The sequence below is a fragment of the Antechinus flavipes genome, chromosome 2, assembly GCF_016432865.1.
Source record: "Antechinus flavipes isolate AdamAnt ecotype Samford, QLD, Australia chromosome 2, AdamAnt_v2, whole genome shotgun sequence".
Classification (NCBI taxonomy): Eukaryota; Metazoa; Chordata; class Mammalia; order Dasyuromorphia; family Dasyuridae; genus Antechinus; species Antechinus flavipes.
The window spans coordinates 331,240,983-331,265,857 of NC_067399.1; the positions used below are offsets into that span (position 1 = coordinate 331,240,983).

At 35.2% G+C, this 24,875-nt stretch overlaps 1 protein-coding gene and 1 long non-coding RNA gene across 3 annotated transcripts in view; one reads left to right on the forward strand and one right to left on the reverse strand.

Moving 5' to 3' along the window:
- SLC38A6 (solute carrier family 38 member 6) overlaps positions 1-16,564 on the forward strand; it is an 81,228-nt gene extending 64,664 nt beyond the window's left edge. Inside the window, exons 13-16 of the mRNA XM_051977781.1 lie at positions 2,714-2,838; positions 4,460-4,604; positions 4,707-4,801; positions 11,318-16,564. Of these exons, the coding sequence (XP_051833741.1) occupies positions 2,714-2,838; positions 4,460-4,604; positions 4,707-4,801; positions 11,318-11,398 (446 nt within the window). The 3' untranslated portion in view covers positions 11,399-16,564. The remainder of the gene's footprint in view (positions 1-2,713; positions 2,839-4,459; positions 4,605-4,706; positions 4,802-11,317) is intronic.
- Positions 1-24,875, reverse strand: part of LOC127549600 (uncharacterized) — a 1,392,683-nt gene that overhangs the window by 645,409 nt on the left and 722,399 nt on the right. The gene's annotated exons all lie outside the window — the stretch shown is intronic.

Genomic DNA, 24,875 nt, shown 5'->3' on the forward strand with positions numbered 1-24,875 from the left:
TTCTCATCCTACAAGATTCCCTTCTACAACAAACCTGATAAATGTGTCTTTCCATTTTTGTTTGGAAACCTTTATTAAGAGAAAACCCACTAAAAGTAGCATATTCTGTTTTTGGATGGGTGTAGTGAGTTATAGTAAGGTCAAGTCAAGTTAAATAAACAAGCATTTATTAAGCATTAGGTTCTTTACTAAATCAGCTTGTGTTCAGGTATGGGTTGAACTAGATGGCCTTTGAGTTATTTTCTAACTCTGAGATTCTGTAATTCACAATATCAAGCCTTTGAGAGTAGAACCTAGATTTGTTGTCTCCCACTCTCTGATTTACTAGACAATAATGCCGTCACACTGTCTAGAAAGCATTTTTAGCTAATTTTCAAATAGAAACACTTATTAAGTGCACTGTTCCTGCCTTTAATCACGAAACTTCCGTTTTATCTTTATTAAATATTTATGCTGCCCCTCACAAATGTCCCTTTCCATTCAGTATACCAACATCCTTATTTAGGCTATCATTACTTCTGGTTTTTTCATATATATATATTTCCAATTATATGTAGTATAGTTTTTTAAGATGTTTTAAAATTTTAAGTTCTAGATACTCTCCCTTCTTCCCTCCCCCGCCACATTGAGAAGGCACATGTGAAGTTATGCAAAATATTTCCATGAAAAGTCGTGACATGAAAAAAAGCCAAGATCTCCATTCCCCTCCCCTCCAAAAAAAAAAAAAAAAACTTAAAAAAAAACTAAGTTAAAAAAAATTATGCTTTAGTCTGTATTTAGATACAGTCAGTCACTTCTTTGGGTATGGATAGCATTTTTCATCATAAGTCCTTCAGAATAATCTTGGATCATTGTGTTGCCAAGAATAGCAGTCATTCACAACTGATCATCCCACAGTATTGCTCTTACTTTGTATATAGTACATTTCATTTTGCACAAAGACTTTCTGAGTTTTTCTGAGAGCATTTTGCTCATCATTTCTTATAGAACAATAATATTTCATAATAATCACATATCACAATTTATTCAGCCATTTCCTAAGTGATGAGCATCCCCTCAATTCCCATTTTTTTGCCTTGAGAAAAAAAGTGCTATAAATTTTTTTTTTACATATAGGTCCTTTTCCCTTTTTAAAATCTCTTAAAATCTTGTAAATCTCTTTATAATTTAAAATCTCTTTTGGAATTCATGCCTAATAATGGCATTATTAGGTCAAAGGATATGCACATCATAACTTCTTACCTAGACAATGGTAATAATGCCTTCCTGTCTCTACTGTCTCCCAGAATCAATTCTTCCTAAAGGAGAGCTTTTATCATGCTCAAAAACCTTTAGTAGCTTAAAATCGCTTACTAAAGGAAATAAATTTAATAAACACTTCTTAAATTTCTACTGTGTTCAGATTACTCTCCTCATCCTTTTGAAGATATGGATCTTATATAAGACAATCCCTGCCACATATTATTGTTGTTTATCTTAAGTTCTCAAAGAAGACTGTGACATCAGAGAGATGATATCATGTCATACAAGTAAATTGGTTTTAAATGAAGTCTCCCTGCCACATAATTCCAGCACTTAAGGCTATAAACAAATATCTTCCTGCATTTTAAGCCTTATTTCCACTTGCTTGCTTTCATGTACTCAGAATTCCATCCCTAGTGAACTCCTCTGTTCTGTCTACAGGACTGTTCACTTTCTACTTGAGTAGAGAGATAATATTTGTAAAGTACTTAGCACAGTGCTTGACATATATTGATGCTATATAAATGTGGATTTTCTCCCCTTATTCCCTGCCATTTGTGTTTTTGTTTATGTTTTTCCTTGCTTCTTTGGTATTGTTCTCTTCTCTTTTTTTCTCCACTATTTGTCTGTTAAAACTTCCTATAAGGTCCAACTTAGCCACTTCCCAGATATTTTCCATGATCTTTTCCCATCCCTATCCCCATCACTTTTAGAAATAATCTTTTTTCTAAAAATTCTAATTGTACTTTATTTTGTCCTCTTATATATAGCTTTCTCCCTTTGTTACCATTATTACAAGCTGCTTAAGAACAAGAGCTGCATGTTATTCAACCATGTATCCCCACAGTGCCAGACAGAGGACACTCATTAAATATTTGTTGAATATATCTTCTTACCCTTCTTATTTTTCTCAAATAAGAATACAGCATAATTCCAACTTAAATCAAAATTGAACTTTTCCTACTGTTCTATATGTACATTTTAAAACATCTTCTTAAGACATATTCAGTTTTTAGGTCTCATCAATGGAAAATAGCCACATATACTGAGTAGAATTTGTCATCCCCTCCTAGCAACTCCCTTATGTTACTAAGTAACTAATTTTCTACTTGACCATTTTCTGTTTTGGGTAACAATAATTAAAATCACTTGGGATCATTTGAACTAACAGGTGAGATTAAAAATAAGCAAAATAGCATTTGAAGTGCTCCTCAAGATCCTGGAAAAAAAAAATTCCATATTCTTACTTCTTTTCCTAACTTTGGCAGTTGTGTGTGTGCTTGTTTCTGTTTGGATAGCTCACATGTAAAGAGGGAGAAAAGTATGTCCTTATTGCCCAAGGTAAAAATATGCTAATATTTTGAGTTATTTTAGAAAGTCTTGCAAAGACTCAGTTCATGGAAAAGAAACTATGGGCCATTTTTCGCTTCTGAGCAATTTATAATGATGAACCTTATTTTGTTATTTGCAGAAAAAGTGAAATCCGAAATATTACAGGGTTATAGCAAATACTTGCCACATGATGTTGTTGTAATGGCTGTAAAGTTATGCATACTGTTTGCTGTGCTCTTGACAGTCCCTCTAATCCATTTCCCTGTAAGTACTGTTAAAGGTCTTGTTACTTATTGTAGTCATTTCCTTAATGTAGCAATACTAATTCTTTGCAGACTAGAACATTTGAGTCAAATCTAGTCTTGTGTATCTTATTCATTTGTCAAGTGATTGATCAAAGACTTCATACTGCATATGGCTTCATGAAAGGACAAAAATAACAGTGAACCGCTAAACTAATTTGTGCTTTTTGAGATTAAGTTTAGATTTAAGCTGTCTCACAGCATTGTAAGGTTTGGGGGGAAGGATTAAATTTTTTTCCTCCAATTCTGTATTGTGTTTTCAAAAGAATTATATACAAAAAAGATGAAAATTCAAATCAGCAAAAGTATGTTTTTGCTGATTTACTGTAACTTTGTTTTCACAGAGAAAGTTTAGTTCAATCTTAGCCAAAATGAAACATTGACTTTGCACTTGTTAAAATTTGAGAGCAGAATGAATGAATGAACAAAAAAAAAATATTATTGTACATGAGAATTCTAAGAATTACTATGTCACTAGGGGGAAAGTATTCATATATTGCTATATGAGTATCTTTTCTATTCATTTAGATTGTAAACTCCTCAAGGGCTATTGTCTTCTTATTGATTTGCTTCTCACCAATGCTTGTTATACTTAGTAAGTGCCATTTGAAGGAGCAAATGCTGTGAGAGTTGTCAGCAACTTAAAATATTTCCTTCATAGAAATTCTTTTCAGTTTTAGAACTTGGACTTTAAGGACCAATTGATAACCATTATTATCTATTGTTAGTCATTTTTCAGTTGTCTTACTTTTTTGATCATTTTGGAGGTTTTTTGGCTAAGACACTTGAGTGGTTTATCATTTCCTTTTTTAGCTCATTTTACAGATGAGAAAACTGAGGCAAACAGGGTTAACTGACTTGACCACGTGTGAAAATCCAGACTTGAACTTAGGAAGATGGGTTTTCTGATCCAAGGCCCAGAACTCTTATCACTGGACTACCTAGTTGCCCCCTGTTATTACCTTATTAACCAGTAATTTCTTATCTCAACAAGAATGGTCCTTAGATAACAGGCATGTTATCTATCCAGGGCCTCTAATACCGTGCTTTGCATAGCCCTCAGAAATATAATAATGTCTGCCGTGATGAAATTTCATAGCAAGATCTCCATGTTAGACAGATTAGAAGTGGTAATCAAAGAAGTTAAGGAAAATATGTGTGAAAATCTTCACATTTTCATAATTTTTCGCCTAGAAAGATACAATGTAAATTCAGTGCAACAAATATTTATTAACCATTTATCATTTATAGCACACTATGCTAACCCCAGGGCAGGGACATACAGATACCCACAAACAACTTACCACCTAGTAGGAGAGATGGTAAGTACATAAATGTTATGCATAGTAGAACATGGTAAGTACACTAGTCAGATTAAATGCAAGGTCTGAAGCAGGGAAGGTAATATCTGAAAATAAGACTAAAATTTTAGTGTTTTTAAAAACTTCATGATAAAAGCAGTGTGTAGTACAGAAGTTTTTTTAAAAATAGACATCTTGAGAAGGATAGATTTATATCTAAGCAAGTATTTCCCTAATGGTATTTTCTCTTTTCTTAAATTAGTTTCTTTTTCCTTTATATAGGCAAGAAAAGCAATAATAATGACATTTTTTCCTAATCGCCCATTCTCATGGATTCATCATGTTTTGGTCACTTTAGCAGTCAATACTATCATTGTTTTACTTGCACTATATGTTCCTGACATTAGAAATATATTTGGTATAGTTGGTAAGTTATCTGTTCTAAAGTTCCCATAATAAATTGGCTCTCAGTTTCAGATTCTGATCCAAATGACATAATTGTGTTTCTTTGTTTGTTTCCCCTTTAAAGGTGCCAGTACAGCAACGTGTTTGGTTTTTGTGTATCCAGGATTATTTTATCTTAAACTCAGTAGAGAGGATTTTATATCACAGAAGAAGCTTGGGGTATGTTTTTTTTAAGTATGCATTTCTTTCAAGAGTCCTCTTTTTTTTATCTGAAATTTTATTTTATTTTTTATTATAGCTTTTTATATATAAAACATATGCACAAGTAATTTTTCAACACTGACCCTTGCAAAATCTTCTGTTCTAACTTTTCCCCTCCTTCCCCCCCACTGCCTTCCCTAGATGGCAGATAGTCCCATACAGGTTAAATGTGTTAAAATATGTGTTAAATACAATATATGTATAGATATTTATACAGTTATCTTGTTGCACAGGAAAGATCGGATTTAGAAAAAAGGTAAAAATAACCTGAGAAGAAAAAAACAAAAATGCAAGCAAACATTAACAGAAAGAGTGGAAATGTTTGTTGTGGTCCATACATGAGTCTTCTTTTAAGAAATATTGTCATTTTATATTATGTATTTTCAAAAGTCTAATTATCTATTCAAAAAGAGCATTTAATAAATACCTAATATATACCAGGCACTCTGCTTTTACACAGGGGTTGCAAATTTTAAAATGAAATCTTTTAGTCTGCCATACAGGAGGTTATATTCTATTGGATAGAATCAACATGTACATATTTATGTATATCTGATAAATATAAAGTAATTGAGGTGGAGGAGAAGCACTAACTAATGGAATATCAAATAAGACTTCTTATAGATGATACTACTTGAACTGGACTTTAAAAGGAGCTGGGAATTCAAAGAAGAGAAAGGACTTCCCTTAAGACCACTAGAAAGACCAAAGATGGATCAAGAGTGTCATATGTGAATTAAAGCAAAAATGGGTAATAAAGCAGGAAAAGTAAATTAGGGCTAAATTGTAAAGAGATTTGAATACCAGAGAAATTGGAATTTAATTCTAGAGATGATAAAAGACTTCTAGGTCACATGAGCAATAATTTGGCAGACTAGATATTTTCTTCAATCTCTACAACCTCTCAGACCTTTCCAAAACAGAAATTAGATCTCAGAGGTAAAGCAATTTTAGCTGTTTCCATAATCTGGGAAATCCAGAATACAAAAGAAACTTTAGAAACCCAGCAACAACCCAGGAATTGAAACAGACCTGAGCTCCCTCAGCACTCCATCAATTGACATTGAGGCCACACTAACAGACTCATGGACACAACACATGTTTACATCAACATCCTCCTCTATTCCTTGCTTCCCTTTCATTTTTCCATGGTATAAGTGTCTTGGCTCCAAGCTGCAGAAGTTTGCTCTTTCCTCAGCAACCAACTTGGTCTCAGCCCTTCAGGAACAACAGCCTTCCAGATACAAGAAGCACCAGCACTGAAAAGTTCTGAATTGCTAGTATCAAGAAAAGCAGTCTCTGAACTCTCAATGTCAAGGGAAGCAGGTTCTGAACTGACAATGCCATGCTAGAGAACTAGAGACAGAAGGAATAGGGCACAGCACTCAAACAGGACACACTACATATAAAGAGCTATGTCCACAGTCCTGTGGATAGCAGCACAGCATTCAACTGGAGGCTATTTTGACTGTTCTAAAGTCATTTGGGGTAGTGATGTGTGTTAGTAAATTATAGATTGCCTAAGGTGGGAGGAAGCTGAGATTCTGAGATCCAGCCACCAAGGAAACTATAATCAGAGCAGACAGAGTCAGGAAGAAAGTAATAAGGAAAATAACATGGGAGAATGGTAGTGTAGAAAGAAGGTTGAAAGTACCAAGGATTTCAAGAAGAAGAAATGTCAAAGACTTTGACCATAAACAGATAAATCAACAAGAAAAGTTTCCTTCTGGTAATAGAAGGAAATGTGACTTCCAGGTCTAGTAAACAAATTTAGGCATCTATGAATGAATACTAAAAACTAAAGGAAAATGATCTAGTTTTTGATGACACAGTGAACTTTTTGGAATTTGAAGAGGACATACTGTTACTGAGTGGCTTAAAAGTAAATAAAAGTTCTGAGAGCAGAATTTATATCCTATATAACAAAAATCATCAGCAGAGTAGAAAAACTTGAATCTGGAATGGCAAGCCTCACCAAAGAAATAAAAGAGAGAACAACAGATTGGGAATCCAAATACACAGAAGTGGAGAACGTCCTAGAAAAAAAAGAAATAAAAAATAAAAAACTTAAAAGAACAGATGTTCACTATGCAAGCAAAACATTCTGATCTTAGAAGACAGAGTAGAGGCAATCTAAAGATCATAGATCTCCCAGAAGAACTTTATAGGACCAAAAAACCCTTAAGACTGTAATGAAATAAATAATAGGAAGGAATTGTCCAAAACTTTTGAAAGTAGAAGTCCCATTGGAAAAAATTCACAAATCACTTTCAGGAAAAATAAACAAACAAACAACAACAAAATACGGCTGCAAAACCACAAGACACTTAGTGTTTAAATTTAATAATTCAGTTCAGAAACAAGTTTGGCAAGCCATCAAGGAAAAACCCTTCAAATACAGAGGAAAGAATATTTGAATAATGCAACACTACTCTGCACACACTGGTAAAACAAAGAGGAAATGGAATAATGTATTCCAAAGAGCATTAACACTCAGGTTTTAGTGCATAGTGACCTCTCCTGTAAATCTGACTTTAACCATATGGGACAAAAGATGGATGTTTAATAATAAGGAGGATTTAGAAACATTTTTAGATAGAATATCAGAATTGAAGCTAATATTTGTTTCTTAAGCATCTCAAACAAAAGAATTAGAAGAGGAATGAATTAATGCAAAGAGCAATAGAAAGACAAGTAAGAAATTTCTTTCTAAAGGAACAGAAAGAGACAGAAATGAAGGTAGAAAACTGATAGAAGTAACTACAATGAAGAGGCTTACAGGGAGCATTATGGACAGAACCTGGTGACAGCCTGCCTACAAGTGAATGATTTTTTTGGGAGTACTGCATTACAAGATGGAAAGGTACAGAAGAATAGAGAGGAATGAGTGATGTGCTAAGTAGGGTTAAATCAAAGACAAATGAGAGGGAAGTTACCTCTGGTCTCAGAAAGAGAAGATCCTACAACAAGTAGATAAAGAAGAAAGGGAAAACATTGAAAAGGAAAGAAAAGGAAGCATTTGGAGATGGGAGGAGGTTCCAGTGGTGAATGAAAAGAGATGAAGAGACATCATTGTATGATGTCTGGGGTATTTGGTGTCTGAAAAGTCTACTTGTCCTAGAAGGAGAGGTGAAAGTTGTAGAAGCAACTGGCACTTGGAGGAATGAGAGCATGCACATAGATTTCCAGGCAGGAGGAATGAGAGCATGCACATAGATTTCCAGGCAAACTTAAGCAGGGAAAAAGATCATGAGGTATTACCGGGGGGAAACACCCTACCATGAGGCAGTCTCCTCTCTGACACCTGGAATAATTGGCATTGTTCTGATAGTGAGTTATAACAGGAAAGGGGAATCTATGGGATAACTAAGTCTAACAGAAATACCCTAGAGAACAGACTCTAGACTGGATACTTTAGAAGCTCTGGTCATAAAAGAATATAGAAATAAGAAACCAGAACATTATAAGTCATGAATCAGAGAATGTGAGTCTGGAATAAACAGAAAGTGAAGATGAATAATGAAGAAAATAAGAGAAATCCTTTTTAGAAAAGGACACACGCAAAACTGAAAGTAAAAAACTAATAAACAGGACTGGCTGAAATGAAGACCAGGAGAGGGCAATCTATATAACAGAAGAAAAAAAGAGGTATATAACCAAATAAAAGTTGGAAAGAAGAACTTTCCTTAAAGGAAAAAAGTAGCAATTGAGAAAAGGGGATAGAGACAAGAGCTAGTGGGAGTGAGATAAAGAACAAAGTGCTATATTTAGAGAAGAAGAGACGTAAAATCATTTTTAAAAAAACCTTTAAAGACAAAATATAAAACATAATGTAACTTTTTGAACTTTAAATGTAAATGAATTAAACAATCCACTAAAACAAAAAAAGAACAACAGATTGAATAAGAAAACCAAAACATCCAAAATCACATTATCATCTTATTAGATTTAGAAAAAGTCTTTGAGAAATTATAATGCTCATTTATGCTAAAGACACTGTAAAGTCTAAGCATAGAGATACCTTTTTTAAAACTATTATGAAAAGCATCTATCTAAAACCAATAGCAAGTGTCACATGCAATATAAGTACACTAGAACTTTTTCCAGCAAATGTAAGTATGAAGCAATCAAGGATACTTTCCCCATTATTATCTGATGTAGTTCTGTAAGTAATGTCAAAAGAAAGGAATTAAGGAATAAGTAAAGAGAAAATAAAACTATCCCAGTTTGCTAATGATATGATAGTTTACTTGGAAAACCCCAGGAGATAAAGATACTGAGACAACAACTTGAGCAAAGTCGAGGCTACAAAATAAATTCTCAAAAATCAGTAGCATTTCTATATGATAAGGATAAAGCAAGAAGTAATACTATAAAGGGAAGTTCTGTTCCACATAATCTCAAAATTCATAAATTATCTGATAGCCTCCCAAAACATAAAATTGTAGAGATGAAGTTACAAAGTACTCTAGCTAAACAACTAGCATATTTGGTTGTAGAAATATTCAGTACCCATGGTGAGGTCTTACCAATATAATAAAAATGGCAATACTTCCAAAGTTAATTTATGCTTTTAATATTACATCAATCAAATAACCAAGGGAATATTTTTACAGAGCTTAATAACAAAATTCATTTGGAAAAACAAAATATCTAGAATATCTAGGTAAATAGGAAGAGAGATAAAGATGAAGCACATCTAAACCTCAGACTATATTATAAAATAGTAATCATCAAGATTACCTGGTATTAATTAAAGAAGAAAGAGATGGATCAGTTAGAACAGACTAGACAAAGGAGATTCAGAAATAATAGGATTTAATAAATCCATGTTTGATAAAGTAGAAAATAAAAGTTAATTGTTGTTCATTTTGACCCCATTTGAGTTTTTCTTGGCAAGATACTGATTTACTATTATCTTTAGCTCATTTTCCAGATGAAGAAACTGAAGCAAAAAAGATTTAAGTGATTTGCCCAGGGTCACACAGCTAATAAGTGTCTGAGGACATGTTTGAACTCATGAAAATGAGTTTTCCTGTTTTCAGGCCTTGTACTCTATCCTCTGTACCACCTAGTTGCCCAAAAACAAGAGAAAAACTTCCTACTTGACAGACTCCTGGGAAAATTGGAAGGCAGTCTGGCAAGAAATTAGGCTTAGACTAATACCTTATACCACACACCATGATACATTTCTAAATGGATATATAATCTTAACAAAAAAGATCATACTTTTAAAAAAATTAGAAGAGAAATGATCATAGGTATCTCATAGCTTTGGAGAAGAGGTATATAAACAAGAGTTAGAGGTAATTACAAAAGATAAAACATAACTCTGATTATTTGAAATAGAAAAGCTTCTACACAGACATTAATACAACTGGGATAAGAATGGAAATGTTTGAATGGGAGAAAAGCATTTGTATCATGTTTCTCTGCTAAGAGTTTAGTATCTAAGATATATAAACAACTAATAAATATAAACAACACTAGTAGTTATTTCCCAAAAGATATGAACATCGTTCTTAAAAGAATTGCAATGTGTTCACAACCACATGAAAAAATGCCTCAAATCTTAAAGATGAGAAATATAAATGAAAACAACTTCAAGGTTTCATTTCACATTCTGCATATTTACAAAAAGTGTTGATGGAAGTGTGGGAAAAGTGGACACATTAATATATTGTTTTGTAAAACAATTTGTAGTAACATAAATAAAATGACCAAAATGTCTATATCCTTTGAGTTTATTACAGAGCTTATACCTCAAGGAAGACATTGATAAGAAAAAATCCTTATATGTTCCAAAATATTTATAATGGCACTTTTTGCCCATCATTGAGAATGGTTAAATAAATTGTATGTGAATGTAACAGAGTGCTACTCTGCTATAAATTCAGGTCATTATCACACCAGAAATAGAGTTACACAGAGGAAAAATATTTTTGATGAAAAACATAATTAGTTTAATGGCTTTTTTTATTTGGTGCAGGGAGAAGTCAGAGAACTAACTTTAAAATGTGTATGAGTATAAATTAGTAAAATTCCTTGTTTATGTAATTTAAATTTTCTATTTAAAAATCAAGGAGGAATAAAAATACATTTTGGGATTGACTTGACCTCAGAGATCAAATTTTAGGGTTAAGTGCTATCTTGGGAATTTCTTGGGATGGATGTCTCCATCTTCAGAATTGTACAATGAAGTTGTCTAGTACATGACATCAGTTTTCAATATATCCAGCTAGTGAGAGAAACTGCCATAAAAGAGAAGCCTATGTCTGCCTTACTGTCCAAAAAAATGAAATATTTTGTTTTAAAATGTTCTTAAAATGCAACTGAGATAGGGGCCACTTGAAACTAAATAAAGAAAAGTTTGAAATTTTTTCCCCTAAATTATATATTTAGTACCTTTTGCAGAATAGAACTTTCCTTATACAAGGTAACCTAACTTTCTTTTTGTTTTCTTTGTTTCTGCAGGCTTTAGTATTACTTCTCTTTGGAATTCTTGTTGGGAGTTTGAGTTTCGCTCTCATCATTTTCGACTGGATTAATAAATAAAAGAATTATTATCCTTAACTCCTATGAAACAGTTGATAGGAAGATTTCCAGCAAAACATGTGTATTGTCATAAAACTCTGCTGATTATGGACTATAGAAGACATGCAGTTGTTTATTCATTCAGTCATGTCCAGCTTTTCTTAGTAAAAACACAATTGGTTTGTCTTTTTTTTTTTTTTTTTTTCTAGTGTGTCTCCATTTTACAGATGAGAAACTGAGGCAAATAAGAGTTAAGGATTTGCCCCGGGTCACACAGATAGTAAGTGTCTTAGGGCTAGATATAAACTCAAATCTTCTGACTTCAGGTCTGGCGCTCTATTCACTACTAGCTGTCCCTATTGCCATACTACTTTTGAGTTTTTCAGCCAGTTTTGGAAAAGTATGTTTTTTATATAAGTGAACTTTCTTATTCCTAGAATTAACTACTTTTAAAGTGTTTTAATAAGAATAACCTAGAATAAATCAATCCTCTTCTGAGAAAAGAAAGCATACCTTTAGTCTTAGCAAACCTTGTAAGATAATTGCAGCTTGACATTTTTATAGTGTTTTAAAGTTTACAGACTACTTTACATTCACTATCTTATTTGATCTTCCCAACATCCCTGTGAAGAAGGGAGTGCAAGTATTAATATCTCTTTACAGATGTAGAAACTGAGGTTCCAGTGGATAAATGATTTGCCAGAGATCAGACAGCTGGTAAATTGCAAAATCACAATCTGAACCCAGATTTTCTGACTACAAATCCAGTGTTCTTTTTATATTTTATTATGCTGCTTCTTCACAATCCAAAGAGATTGTAATATAATTGAATTTAAGAATTGTCAGCTATTTTTCATAGTGCTCTGCACAATACTAAATATAATTCTCTGGAAATACTTGCTAATTGATCAGTTATAAGAGGGTAGAATAAGTGTTAATATATGAGCTAACAATATTTTTCTTATTTAATAGATTGAGAGGCTTGTATTAGGATCATGGAGAATAACCAGCATTATTTCTTCTTGCATTGTACTATACTAATATTCAGCACAACTAGTCAGTATTTCCATTACAAGTACTTGTTTTCTAAAACCTCAGTTTGGTTTGAACTGACTTTAAGGATATTTATGTTCTGACTCCATAAGCCATTTTGTGTTTACACCCCTACTATTAGAGAAAATAAAACTTTCTAGTTATATTTCTAAAGCACAGTGGGGAGCTTTAATCTATTTGGATCTAATTATGTGCTGCTGTTAGATTCAAAAATCTCATTAAGGCTATTATGTGTTTATGCCTTCTGTAAATCCAGACTTAGGTCTGTTGTGACAGCTGATAAAATTGTTCCCCAAACTCATCAGCTAGCCAAGAGAAGTGAATGCATCATTAGCAAAAAAGAACTTGTTTCACCATTCCTGTAGTTATTCATTCCTCTCCTGTTTTAAATTGAAATGCGATTCCAAACAAGAGATCTACCAACATTAAACCTGTTTGTTTTCTTTAGTTTCTCCTTTGCCAGTTCTTATTTTTAATAACTTGGATTGAGTAAGCATTATTTAAGAGGCATGAATTTTTAGCTAATCTAAGAGAATATCTGAATTATGGCTTGTGGTAAAAAAAAATGGTTGGAAATCATAAGTCATGTTATCCTAGCAATGAAAAGAACTTTACAATCAAGGTTTTAGAACTAGAAGACACTTTAGAGATAATCTGTTATCATTTCATTTCATTGTTAAAGATAAAATAATTGATAAAATGACTTAAGGTATTAAAAGATTAATTGTCTTAATGGTAGATTTCATTTCACTATAGCCTTTGCTTCTATATCAGCAATGTTGGATTGATGAAATACTTTAAGGGGTAGGGTAAGGATCTACCATAGCCCCCAAACACTGTAAATAGTTATATCAATATTATCTTCATCACATTTTTGATATGTTATTATAAGATGTTGCATGTCCCAAAACATAGCAGGATCTCAACCACTGAAGTGATTCTCTGTTATAATGCATCTTCCATGGATAGAACAATGCCTGAAAATGAGTCACACGCATGACAACCACAAACAAGAATATGGATATAGAATTATCACTAGAAATGAAGAAATTTGAAAATTTCTGGGAAACAACAGAAAGCAAAACTGAATACCCCGCCGGTCATATCAAAATCATTAATCTTTAGTACTTTATACCCTCTGCATCTTAAAACCTCTTCATGCCTTTACTGTTACCTCAGGATGAAATGGTCCTTTTCATTACCAAAGCTGACCCCTCTCTTCACTTATGTGACCTTGATCACATCTTATTTTATCACCTCTGGAACCTTGATCCATAACCCATTTCTATATCACTAAAAGATGACTGAATGAAAAAGCTGCCATTACACCCAATTTTCCCCTTCTAAAAACAACAGCTAAGAGGTAAGGGAGTCCCAAAGAAATTAACAATAAAGACTGAGGAAATGAACACGCTAAAAAGAATTTTGCAATGAAGAAATGCTATGGGTTAAAGTAATCCTTGTATAAAATTCCAGAAGAGGAGAGTAATTCTGCCATAACTGTATGTTGAAACCCATAAAAGAGATTTGAGTGAACAAGACTCCCCAGAGAAGTTAGAAAACCTGATAAAATAATTGAAGGAAAATCTTCATACATGAGGAAGAAACTAAGTTTTAAAGAATTTCAACATTTAAGTTCTGCAGCCTTCCAGTTCCTCAATATCCTTAGATCCCATGATCTCTCACTTTAGCTACATATTTAGGAATGGTTATATTCTGGATCTCATCATTACCAACTAATGTTAACACTTAATCAAAAACTTACATTCTCCTGTCTGACAACCTATCCTTTCATCTCCTTATATTATCACTCCCAAATGTATTATTCATCTTCACTTCAAACTCCAGTCACCACCCCACCATTACTCCTACTCTGACTTTCTCAACCATTTCAACTTTGCACTGCATTCTACTTACAACGTGCATCCTTTGTGAAATCTCAATCCTGAGTTATTCCTAATATCTGCCACTTTTACTTTTATGTGCTGCTAAATGAAGCTGGAAGATGTCACATTTCAATTAACTAAGCACACCATAAATTCAATTATCTAACATCAACTAAACTTATAACAATATGGTAATCCTTTTATTCCTCCTTTCCCCAAAAAGCTATTCCAAATTTTTAAAAAAAATTTTCAGTTTCAAATTTTTTTCTTCCCTATATTCTCTCATACCCACTGAAAAAGCAAGAAATGCAATACATATTTTACATATGATGACATGCAAAATATATCCAGATTAGTCATACTGCTGGAGAGAAAGCAAGAAAAATTAAGAGGGAAAAAAGTATGCTCTAAACTTCACTCTGTCCATTAGTTCACTATTTGGAGAATAGTGTATTTCACCATGAGACCTTTAGAAATGTCATGTTAATAATTGTATTGATCAAAGTTGCTAAGTGTTTCACAGTTTATTAATACAGTATTGCTGTTACTGTTCATTTTCTCCTATTTTTTTCTAGCAGATTTCATACTCAATGATCCCCTGTCTCTAAGATTCAACCTCTCCTATTTTCTGCTTTAATGTTTCCCCAATCTTTAAAAAGAGCCTTCTCTAGACTACTATCTCCACAAACTTAAGCAACATTACATCTTCCTTTCTCAAACCAAACTGCTAGAAAAAGCAGCCTACATTTATAGCCTTCACTTCTCCTCAACTTTACAGCGTCTTCTGACACTATCACTTGTTAAGTCTGGCCTAGCTCCCTGGAGGCCTCAGGATCAGGCAGTCAGGATAAGTAAAAATCCTGGGTCTTTAAGGGAAGAAGCAGGCAAATTGCCAGCAGTTTTGCCAAAGATCTCTCGATTCTGGACTCCAGAATCTCCACCTTTTTCCTCCTCCTATTGCTGCCAAGTGAGTCTCTGGCCACCCTCTAATCCTTGCTTACGATTATCTTGACCCCAAACATTGAGCCAGTATCAACTGTAAGAAGAGCCATTTATCCAAATATATGCTAATAGAGTCATTGTTATATATCAAATAGGTAATTAGCCTTAAGTGCTCAGTTGCCTGAATCAAGCACACCTTTTTCAAAGTTTCAGCCCTTTACAATCACTCTACTGAAACTACTGCCAAAATTTCCTCAACCAGTACCCAATTTGTTTCCAGTTCTATGCTACAAGAAAAAGGATTGCTATATGTTTGTTCTTATGAGTCCTTTTATACCCCTATCTTTGATCTTTTCAGGATATAAATCTAAAAAAGTTAATATTACTAACTATGCACATTTCAGGAACTATTAGGGTATAATTTCAAGTTGATTTCCAGATTGAATCAATGTAGAACTTTACTAATAGTTCATTAATAAGTATGCCTTGTTTTCTACAGTTTCTCCTACATCCATTATTTTTTTTCTTTTTTCTTTGCCATTCTGGTAGCTATGGGAGTGGCATCTCACTTATTTTAGTTTGGCTCTTCATTTCTCACATAACTGCCCTACTTTGGAATTTCTCTGACTTCTATCTATCTTGTTCCCAGAAGTTAATTGGGAAAATGTCATCATTCTTTAAGATCCCATCAGCCTTAGGATTCCATTTTATCACCATCTTTAAATAATATCTTTTCTTCTGATTAGAAAATGCAGCCATGAACTGTACAACTTCCCATTAAGGAGGGAGTCTAGTTTTCTCTGACATAGAAAATGTCCCCATCTGCTTTACTTTTCCCTCCCTTTCAGCTTCCTTTTGTGTGTTGTCTTCTCCCATTAGATTGTAAACTACTTGAAAGTAGTCTTTTTTTTTTGGGGGGGGGGGGCAGCTAAGTAGTGCAGTGGATAGAGCACCAGCTCTGAAGTTAGGAGGATCTGAGTTCAAATGTGACTTAAACACTTTCTAGCTGTGTGACCCTGGACAAATCACTTAAACCCAATTGCCTCAGCAGCAAAAAAAAAAGTCTTTTTTCCTTTCTTCATCTTATAAAACTTCAATAGTTCTTTATATATAATGAACATGAGAACTTTATCAGAGAAAATTGTTGCAAAGATCTTTCCCATTTAGCTATTTCACTTCAATAGTTAATTTCATTAGTGTATATAATTATAAAATTTCTATAACCCAAATTGTTCATTTTATCTTTTGTGATCCTATCCCTAGTTTGGTCATGGACTCTTTACCTAATTATAGATCAAAAGACTGCTTTCATTTTCATTTTCTTTTCTAGTGATATGGAATATTCTCCATATGATTGATTATTTGTAGTTTGGAATTATCCCTTTTAAATGGAATAAATGAAGTTTTCTCAGAAGACTGTAGGGTAAAGTAGAGCAGACCTAGGCCTAAGTTTCAGGAAGTCATGTGACCAGTATGAAGCAGAATCTGCATGGCCACATCAGCATTGTTCATGCCAAATAAGGAGGCATTGTTGTACATTGGTCAGTAGCCTCTTCCATGTTCCTGAAGAATTCAGTCCATCCATTGAATTTAAAAATGAACAGGTTGGGGGGGCGGGGGAGTAGGGGGGAGTACGCGGCTGCGGTTTTTCAGCTACATGCACCTGCTTCTGCTTCTGTATGTGCCAAACCTGTATGTGCAGGTACTGGCTGCTTCTTATAAGAAATGCATAAAGGCTTCTGTTTGTATCTGGAAATGCCTCCAAGAAGTCAGTTTGGTGTGCTCTGTCCCACACAGTTTTATGGGGGCTTGGCCGGGATCACGTGACTTCCCAGAGTGATGGTTGAGATTCTAATACAGGGACAGGAGTCTGTTGAGAGTTTTCTCCAATGGTCCTCAGATCAGACTTTCAGCCCCGCTTTCCATGAAGTATAAAGCAAAAAGTGTCCAAAGAAGCCTAACCAGTTGTCAAGAGGACAGTTAGGTATCTTATGCCCTCCTGACCCAGAGGTAAGAACTGTATGTATATACTGCCTGTATGTCCTGGGAATATCCTATTTAAGTTCAGAGGAAGTTCTGATAAACAGCACAGAGAAGGGGCACTTTGGGTGACTACTTGGTGGGATGACCCCACCAGACTTGGAGATCTGAGTCAAGAAGTCAGCTCTGTGTTTTACAGGATCACTAAATTAGAGCTGCTTTCCCCAGAAGGGAAGCCTTCAATAGAATGGAGAAGGAGCAGTTCAAGCCTAAATCTTCAGAGCAAAAAACTAAAATACCACCATATAGTCACTAGGTAGCTGGCTACAAAATTGGAATGAATTACCAAAGAATAATGGGAAAGGAAAAGAGAAAATGATAAAATATTGCTGTCTTGTCTGGGGAAACAAGACATTGGAGGAGGGACGATTTGGCCAAAATGTGGGTCTTCTGAGGATTGGGTGTGTCAGAAGCTAAACTTGTACACGAATGGAAAAGATCTTTTAAATCCAGGGGAAGTAGTTTATGCAAACCTCTGGTTACCAGCCGGCCATCTCTTCTTTTCATAAATGAAGGAGAATGGGAAGGGGAAGGCAGAACAGGAATCGACCCACCACACGCATGGGATCCTCTTCTCTCGCTCCCATACCCATATGCTTCTTTTTCTCCTCCTCAGGTGGCAGAAACTTTTCCTGCCCTTACTGCTTTACCCTCAATTCTTACCAACCCTAGCAATCCCAATCCCGGGCTTACTAACTCCCTCCATCCCACCCTATAGACCTCTGAGAGTAAAATAGAGCAACTCAAAAAGGATTTAATAAATTTCCTAATTTCAGATCCATCTATACCTGAGACCCATATGTACCTACTAAGAGAGGTACCCTTAGTCCAAGGGGATTAGGGTTTGTTAATGTACCTCATCACTGAGGTGAGGAATTTTGACAGGGAGATGAAACCACTCATGCAAGACTCAAGGGTCTAAAAGAACAATTAGATCAGTTCCTGGGCCCCAACATATATACTTGTGGTGAGTCTATACTAAATATATTGTTCCCTCCAGAGGAGAGAACTCTAGTGAGAAGGGTTACCATGGTCGAGTGGGAGAGGAGGCATCCTCCTACCACTGGGGTAACACCAGCTGATTAGAAATACCCCAATCATGACTTCCATAGGACCATAACAAAGTTCATGAGGGTCACATGCAAGACCTAAGGGATTTAATAATTATAGTAATTAAGAGTGCAGTGGCCAAAGCACAGACTCTGAAGAAAACATTTGATATAATCTAGGGGAAGAAGGAACCTCCTTCTGAGCTCTTAGGCTGAAAGAAAGTATGAGAAAATACTCATTTGTGGATCCCTCTGACCCAGATAACAAGTCTATGTTGAGGGTATATTTGTGACAAAGGCATGGCCAGACATAAGTGAAAAACTACAGAAGATAGGTGGAATTATAGGTCATTTGGAGGAGGCAAGCAAAACATGTGAGAAGAGGTGATGAGAATCAGAAGCAAAAAAGCTAGGATGTTTGTGCAAATGATCAGGGAATTTAATCAATGAGAGGACAGCAAAAGGGGAAATATCAACACAACAGGAGTGCTCCTTGCTCCAAAGGGAAGCCCATGATGCCAACCTAGTGGGCAGAACCAGAAAAATCTAGCCCAGAATGTGGGAGGAGACAAGAGAAAACTTTAACCTGTTGGGGCTGTGGAAAGGAAGGACACTTGCTCAGAGACTTGTCCTCCAAGGGAGCACAAACAGAATGTACTCTTCCTAATGGAACTTTGGGACATCAGGAACTTGTGGATACAGATAAGCCCCAACCAGAGCCCTTGATAAATATAGGGATGGAGTTCATGGGCAATGAATTAATTCCTTATTCTTATCACTTATCAATTACATACCTACCCCAAAGGGTGGGATTATCCTCAAAAACATTAATTAATCTAGAATAAAAGGGGAGAACTGAGTTCCTCTCACAAAAATCACAGAAATAAACTATCAGGACACCCAAATATTAGGATAGTTATTCCTTGTTCCAGAAGCAGGGATTAATCCATTGGAAAGAAATTTGACAACTAAATTGTCTCACCTTAATACCTGTGGGATCTCTTTTAGTCCCCACCAAATTGAACTTGATGAAACAAAGAGGCAGAAGAAAACCAAATTGATCGAAAAGTCTGAGCCATCCCCTTCAACTGTGAGAAATTGAATATTGTCCCTATCAGAATCAGACTGAAGGATCCAAAGGATCTGCTATATATATTGAGTAAAACAATATCCAATCTCTCTTGAAGGAAAAAAAGGATTAAAATTAGTAATCAAGGGACGCCTTATGATGGCATTGCTAGAACCCAATATTTTCCCATATAACACCGCAATACTCTCTGTAAGAAAGAAAGTTCCTGATCACTATGTGATTCTGGAAAAGATTCTGGAAGACAGTGCTTAGATTATTTGTGGCAGACTAAAGGATGCCTTTTGGAGTTGTCTGCTTGACCCACACAGCTGGAATATATTTGGCTTTGAATGGGAAGAGATCTCAACCCAAGACTAAGAGAGAACTAAGGAAATTCTTAGGTCTAATGGTATACTGTAAAAATTATATTGATTCATAAGCCACTCTAACTAAACCCTTTACTGTCACCTGCTTGAGGAAAAAATCAGATCAGTACAATGGGGTCCTGAGAATGAACATCATTTTGAACAACTGAAGGAAAGCCTGATTTCAGCCCCTGTGCTAGCACTACCCTTCCTGAGGAAACCCTTCACTCATTTGTGAACATAAAGAGTAGAGCTAGAGATCTTAGCACAAATAAGAGGAGGGCAAAGTTGTCCAGTAGCCTTTTTGTCAAAAATACTAGATCCTGTGGCCCGAAAGTGGTCTATTTGTATTCAGGCCATTGTGGCTACTGCCCTCCTGATGGAGGAAAGCAGGAAAATCACCTTTGGGGGAAGTCTAATTGTCAGTATTCCACATCAAGTAAGGATAATCCTAAATCAAAAAGGAGGCAGATGGTTAACTGACTCCAGAATTCTGAAATATGAAGCCATATTAGTGGAAAAAGATGATTTCATATTAAACAGGATCATAATCTCAATCTGTCTGATTTCCCTCTTTCTTGGGGTTCATCAGAGTCAGAACATTGTTATCTGGAATTGATAGACTACCAGACCAAAGTAAAGGAAGATTTGCAAGAATCCCTGATCCTCCTCACAAATGGTAGATGGGAAGAGGCTGAATAGATATGCTATTATATAATAGCTTTCTCAATCAATCAGGAACTTACCAAAAGCCTGGTCTGCTCAAATCTGTGAATTGTATACCCTGAATCAGGCTCTAAAGTTATTAAGTGGGAAGGATGGAAATGTATATCCTGACTCCACATATCCTTGGGGAGTGGTACATGTTTTGGGGAAAATAGGGGAAGAAAGGGGAATGATGAATAGTAAAGGAAAAGAATTAGTATATTCCACACTGCTGGCTCAGATTCTAAATAACTTATTGTTGTCAGAGTCTATGGCCATTATACATGTAAGGGGACACCAGCCAGGAGATTCCTTTGACACTAGAAAAAATCACCTTGCTGATAAGGAAGTAAGAAAAGTGGGAGAAGGAGAATCTAAGCAGGACCAACAAATGTTAGTTCTAATCTCTACTTCTGAATCTGCTTTCTCTATCCTACATTCCAGAATTAAAGCTGAAAGCTCAGAATCTTGGAGCTCAGAATGACAAGCAAGGCTGATGGTTCCTCCCTGATGGTTGTGAGGTACTGAGCAAAGCAGGTATGAGGTAGGATTTGCAATACTTGCACCAAGGCAGCCAGTGGGATGTCCAAAACCTGTATGATATAGTTTGTGTCACTGGGTCTATACATCCTAGCCTTGCAGCTGGTGAATGATTGCCTTGTTTGTTGAAGGACAAATAAGGCAGTCCAACACCATATTTTGATAGGAGGGAGACCTCTGGGACTTAGCTCTTTTCAGAGCATCCAGGTAGACTTTACTGAGCTGTCACCAGTAGGCCATCTCAAATATCCTAGTGGACCACCTGACCTCATGGAAGAAAATATTCCCCTTGTCTCTTCTGCAGTCTGTCTACTTCTGCAGTCAGCAAAATCATACTGGAATCCTCAGATATGGGATGGTGGAAAAAAATAGATTTGGATCAGGGAATGCATTTCACTACTAAGATACTCCATGTGAACCTTAGAAATTTCTTGGGAGTTTCATACTCCTTGGCATTCTCCTTCCTCCAGTAAGGTTAAGAAAATGAATCAGGAAATCAAAAGACAATTAATTAAATTGTCCCTTGAGACCCAGTTGCCCTGGACCAAGTGTCTGCCATTGGCACTTATGAGAATAAGAACAAATTCTTGTAGGCACATTGGACTATGAGTTTTTATATGGATATCTATATATCTAGGGCTTCCTGAGAAAAACTGGGGCCTTATCTTAGAGGATAAAGCTAGATTTATAAGGGGATATATAGCCAGTTTGGCTAAACATCTGTATGAAAGCCAGCTTAAAGGTATTATTGCTCAGATACCTCCTCTAGAATTTCCTGTACACAAATTCAAACTGGGAGATTGGGTCCTGATCTGCATCTGAAAGGAAGAAAAGCTGTCCCCAGTTTGAGAAAACCCCTTTCAGGTACTCCTGACCTTGGACACTGCAGTAAGGTCTCAAGAGCAAGCTTGGACACACCACACTTGAGTGAGAGGACTAGTGGACCCTCTGGCTGAATGGATTGTCAACCCGGAGCAATCCAAGGACTTGAAACTGCACCTCCAATGCAATCCCCTCACCAGGTGACTCTCCCCCACAACACATGAGGAGTCGGGGTTGAAAACTATTGAGTTGCTTAATTCTTGCCATTTTTATTCTATTGACTACGTTGGTCTTATTCTGTTCATTTGTGTAGGTGCTATATCCTTTTCTGAGGGACTCATTCTGTCTCCTTCAGAATTGTAATTCCATTGTTTCTTCTTATACTTTTTGTGTACTCAGAACCTATTCCTTGGTTACCTCAAAGCAATATCTTTGAGCAGTAATAGAAGCTGTAGTTCTAACCTATTAACCTATCTAACTGTTAGATTTGTGGGGGGCCTCAAAGGCTGTTCCAGTGGCCTTGGATATTGTTCTATTGAGCCTATCTTGGGTCCTGAGTGATAAGTCAATGGTGCATAATGGAATAGGATTCTGGAAGGATCAGAAAGAACATTCACAGCCCCTATCAGAGTATTGAAAAAAAGAATATTGTCTCAACCAGACAGGAGAGAGAACTGAACTAAGGAATAGCCAGTGTTGCTGGACTTATAGAAATGGAACAATGAATAGGACTATTAAGTGTACAACAAATGTGACCTCCAGTCCTTGTACCAGATTTACCACTTACAGGACCACCGATTGTGGTTGGAGTCAATCTAATTCAGCCAGGCTATAAACCAATAATGTCCCTTTAAGGCAGACTACCTCCAATCAAAAATAGTTGATAAATGGTCGTCGTTAACAATTGAGTATTTCTGCTTCTCATAACCTAGGAGCCCTCCCACTATTCCATTGTCTCTTAAAAAGTTACATCTCCACAGCAGCTGATTTACTTTCCATCGACCTCCTTTTCTCCTGTCACAGTCAAATTATACCTACTCCAAAACAAGGTAAAATATTGACTTAAGAAGAGTTAGGTTGTACCCTTTGATTCTTGCTTATTGTTCTAGCTATTATTATTGTCCTTTCCGCTTGTTTGCCTTGTATGATACAACTAATCATGAGAATAGTTCAAAATTCTTTAGCTAAATTGGTTTTAGTAAATGCCTCTCTTGATGTAAGGATGCTAGTCTTAAATGGACAGGGGTGGATCCCCATGGAAACTGAAGAAGGAAATGAACCAGAGGATAACATGGAGGCCCTAGCAGAAGAGATGTATCAACATTGGTATGAGAAATCATCAGGTGACTATAAATTAAGAGCAGGGATGTATGGGGTAAATTAAGATTTCTCAGAAGACTGTAGGGTAAAGTAGAGCAGACCTTAGACCTAAGTTTCCAGAAGTCATGTGACCATTATGAAGCAGAATCTGCACTGTCACATCAGCAAGGCTTTCTTTTTGTACCTGGAAATGCCTCCAAGAAGTCAATTTGAGTAAGGGGGATCTAGTGTTCCATCCCACATAGTTTTGCAATTTCTATTTATATCCTTTGACCATGTATTGATTGGATAATGACTCTGAATTTTTAAGTATTTGAGTCAGTACTTCATATATCATGAATTCAGTTGCAAAAGGTATTTCATGTCTTGTTCTTGCATTTAGTTTATGACATGTCATTATCAAAATTATGTAACCATTTGAAGTTAATTTTGCTATTTTGTGTGAGGTGGGTCTATACCTAATTTCTGTTTCTGTTTTCCAGTTTTTCCAGCAGTTTAAATCAAAACCTTATCCTTTCCTTAGTACCTGAGATTTTTGAGTTTATCAAATGATATGCCCCTGTTTATTAGGCGCTGTATAGTATGCTATTAATTGTTTCACTAGCTTTTCTGTTTTTAACCAGCACCAAATAATTTTAATAATTACAACTTTTTAGTAGAGTTTGATATCTGATATATTTATATCACCTCACGTTTTTCAATCATTTTTCTTGAGGTTGAGATTCTTGACTTTTTTTTCTTCCACATGAATTTTGTTATAATTTTTATAGCTCTTTTAAGTAATCCTTTGATAGTTTGATTGATACAGCATTGCATAAGCAATCTAATTTAGGTAACATTGTCATTTTTCACTGGCATGGCCAAACAGTAAACAATTACTATTTCTCCACTTATTTAGGTCTGCATTTCTGTAAAAAAAAAAAATGTAATTGTATTTATATAGTTCTGTTTTGCATTATAGCAAGTGTATTCCCAAATACATCATCTAGGTTTTTTTAATCAAATATCTTTCTATTTTTGTTGCTAGGTTTTGTTATTAATTTATAGAAATGCTGGTTTTGTTTGGGTTTATTTTATATCCTGATACTTTGCAAAAATTATGAGTTGTTTCAATTAATTTTATTTTGTTCTCCAGGGTTCTTTAAGTGAACCATCATAATAAGTATAAAAAGGGATCATTTTATTTCTTCTTTGTCTATGCTTATTTCCTCAATTTACTTTTGTCATCTTATTACTATAGATAGCATTTATAATAGCACTGTATTAAAGTAGTAATGAAAATAATTGGTATACTTGATTAATTCCTGATAACTATTAGAAAGCCCCTAGTTTATTTACATAAGATTGTGGCTCTTGGTCCTAGAAAGCTACTATTAGATTTATATTTAATCTTAGTCAAATAAAGGAAAGATACATTTTTTCTTGTGCTTTAAATTATTTTTACTATTATATTTAGTCAAAACTTTCCCTGGCTCTATTGACATGATCATAAGATTTTTTTGGTATTTTTATTAATATGTGTAATGACCACGTATTTAAAATCAGCCGGAGTCAGGAATTCAGGTTAAGGGAAAAATCTTCAATATTTATTGAAGTGAAGAGGTGAATAAGGATTGCGATAGCAAATATAGGCAAGAAAGATTGCGATAGCAAATATAGGTAGTTGCGACAGGAAGCCAGCTAACAGAGAGAGATGCGAGCTGAGCC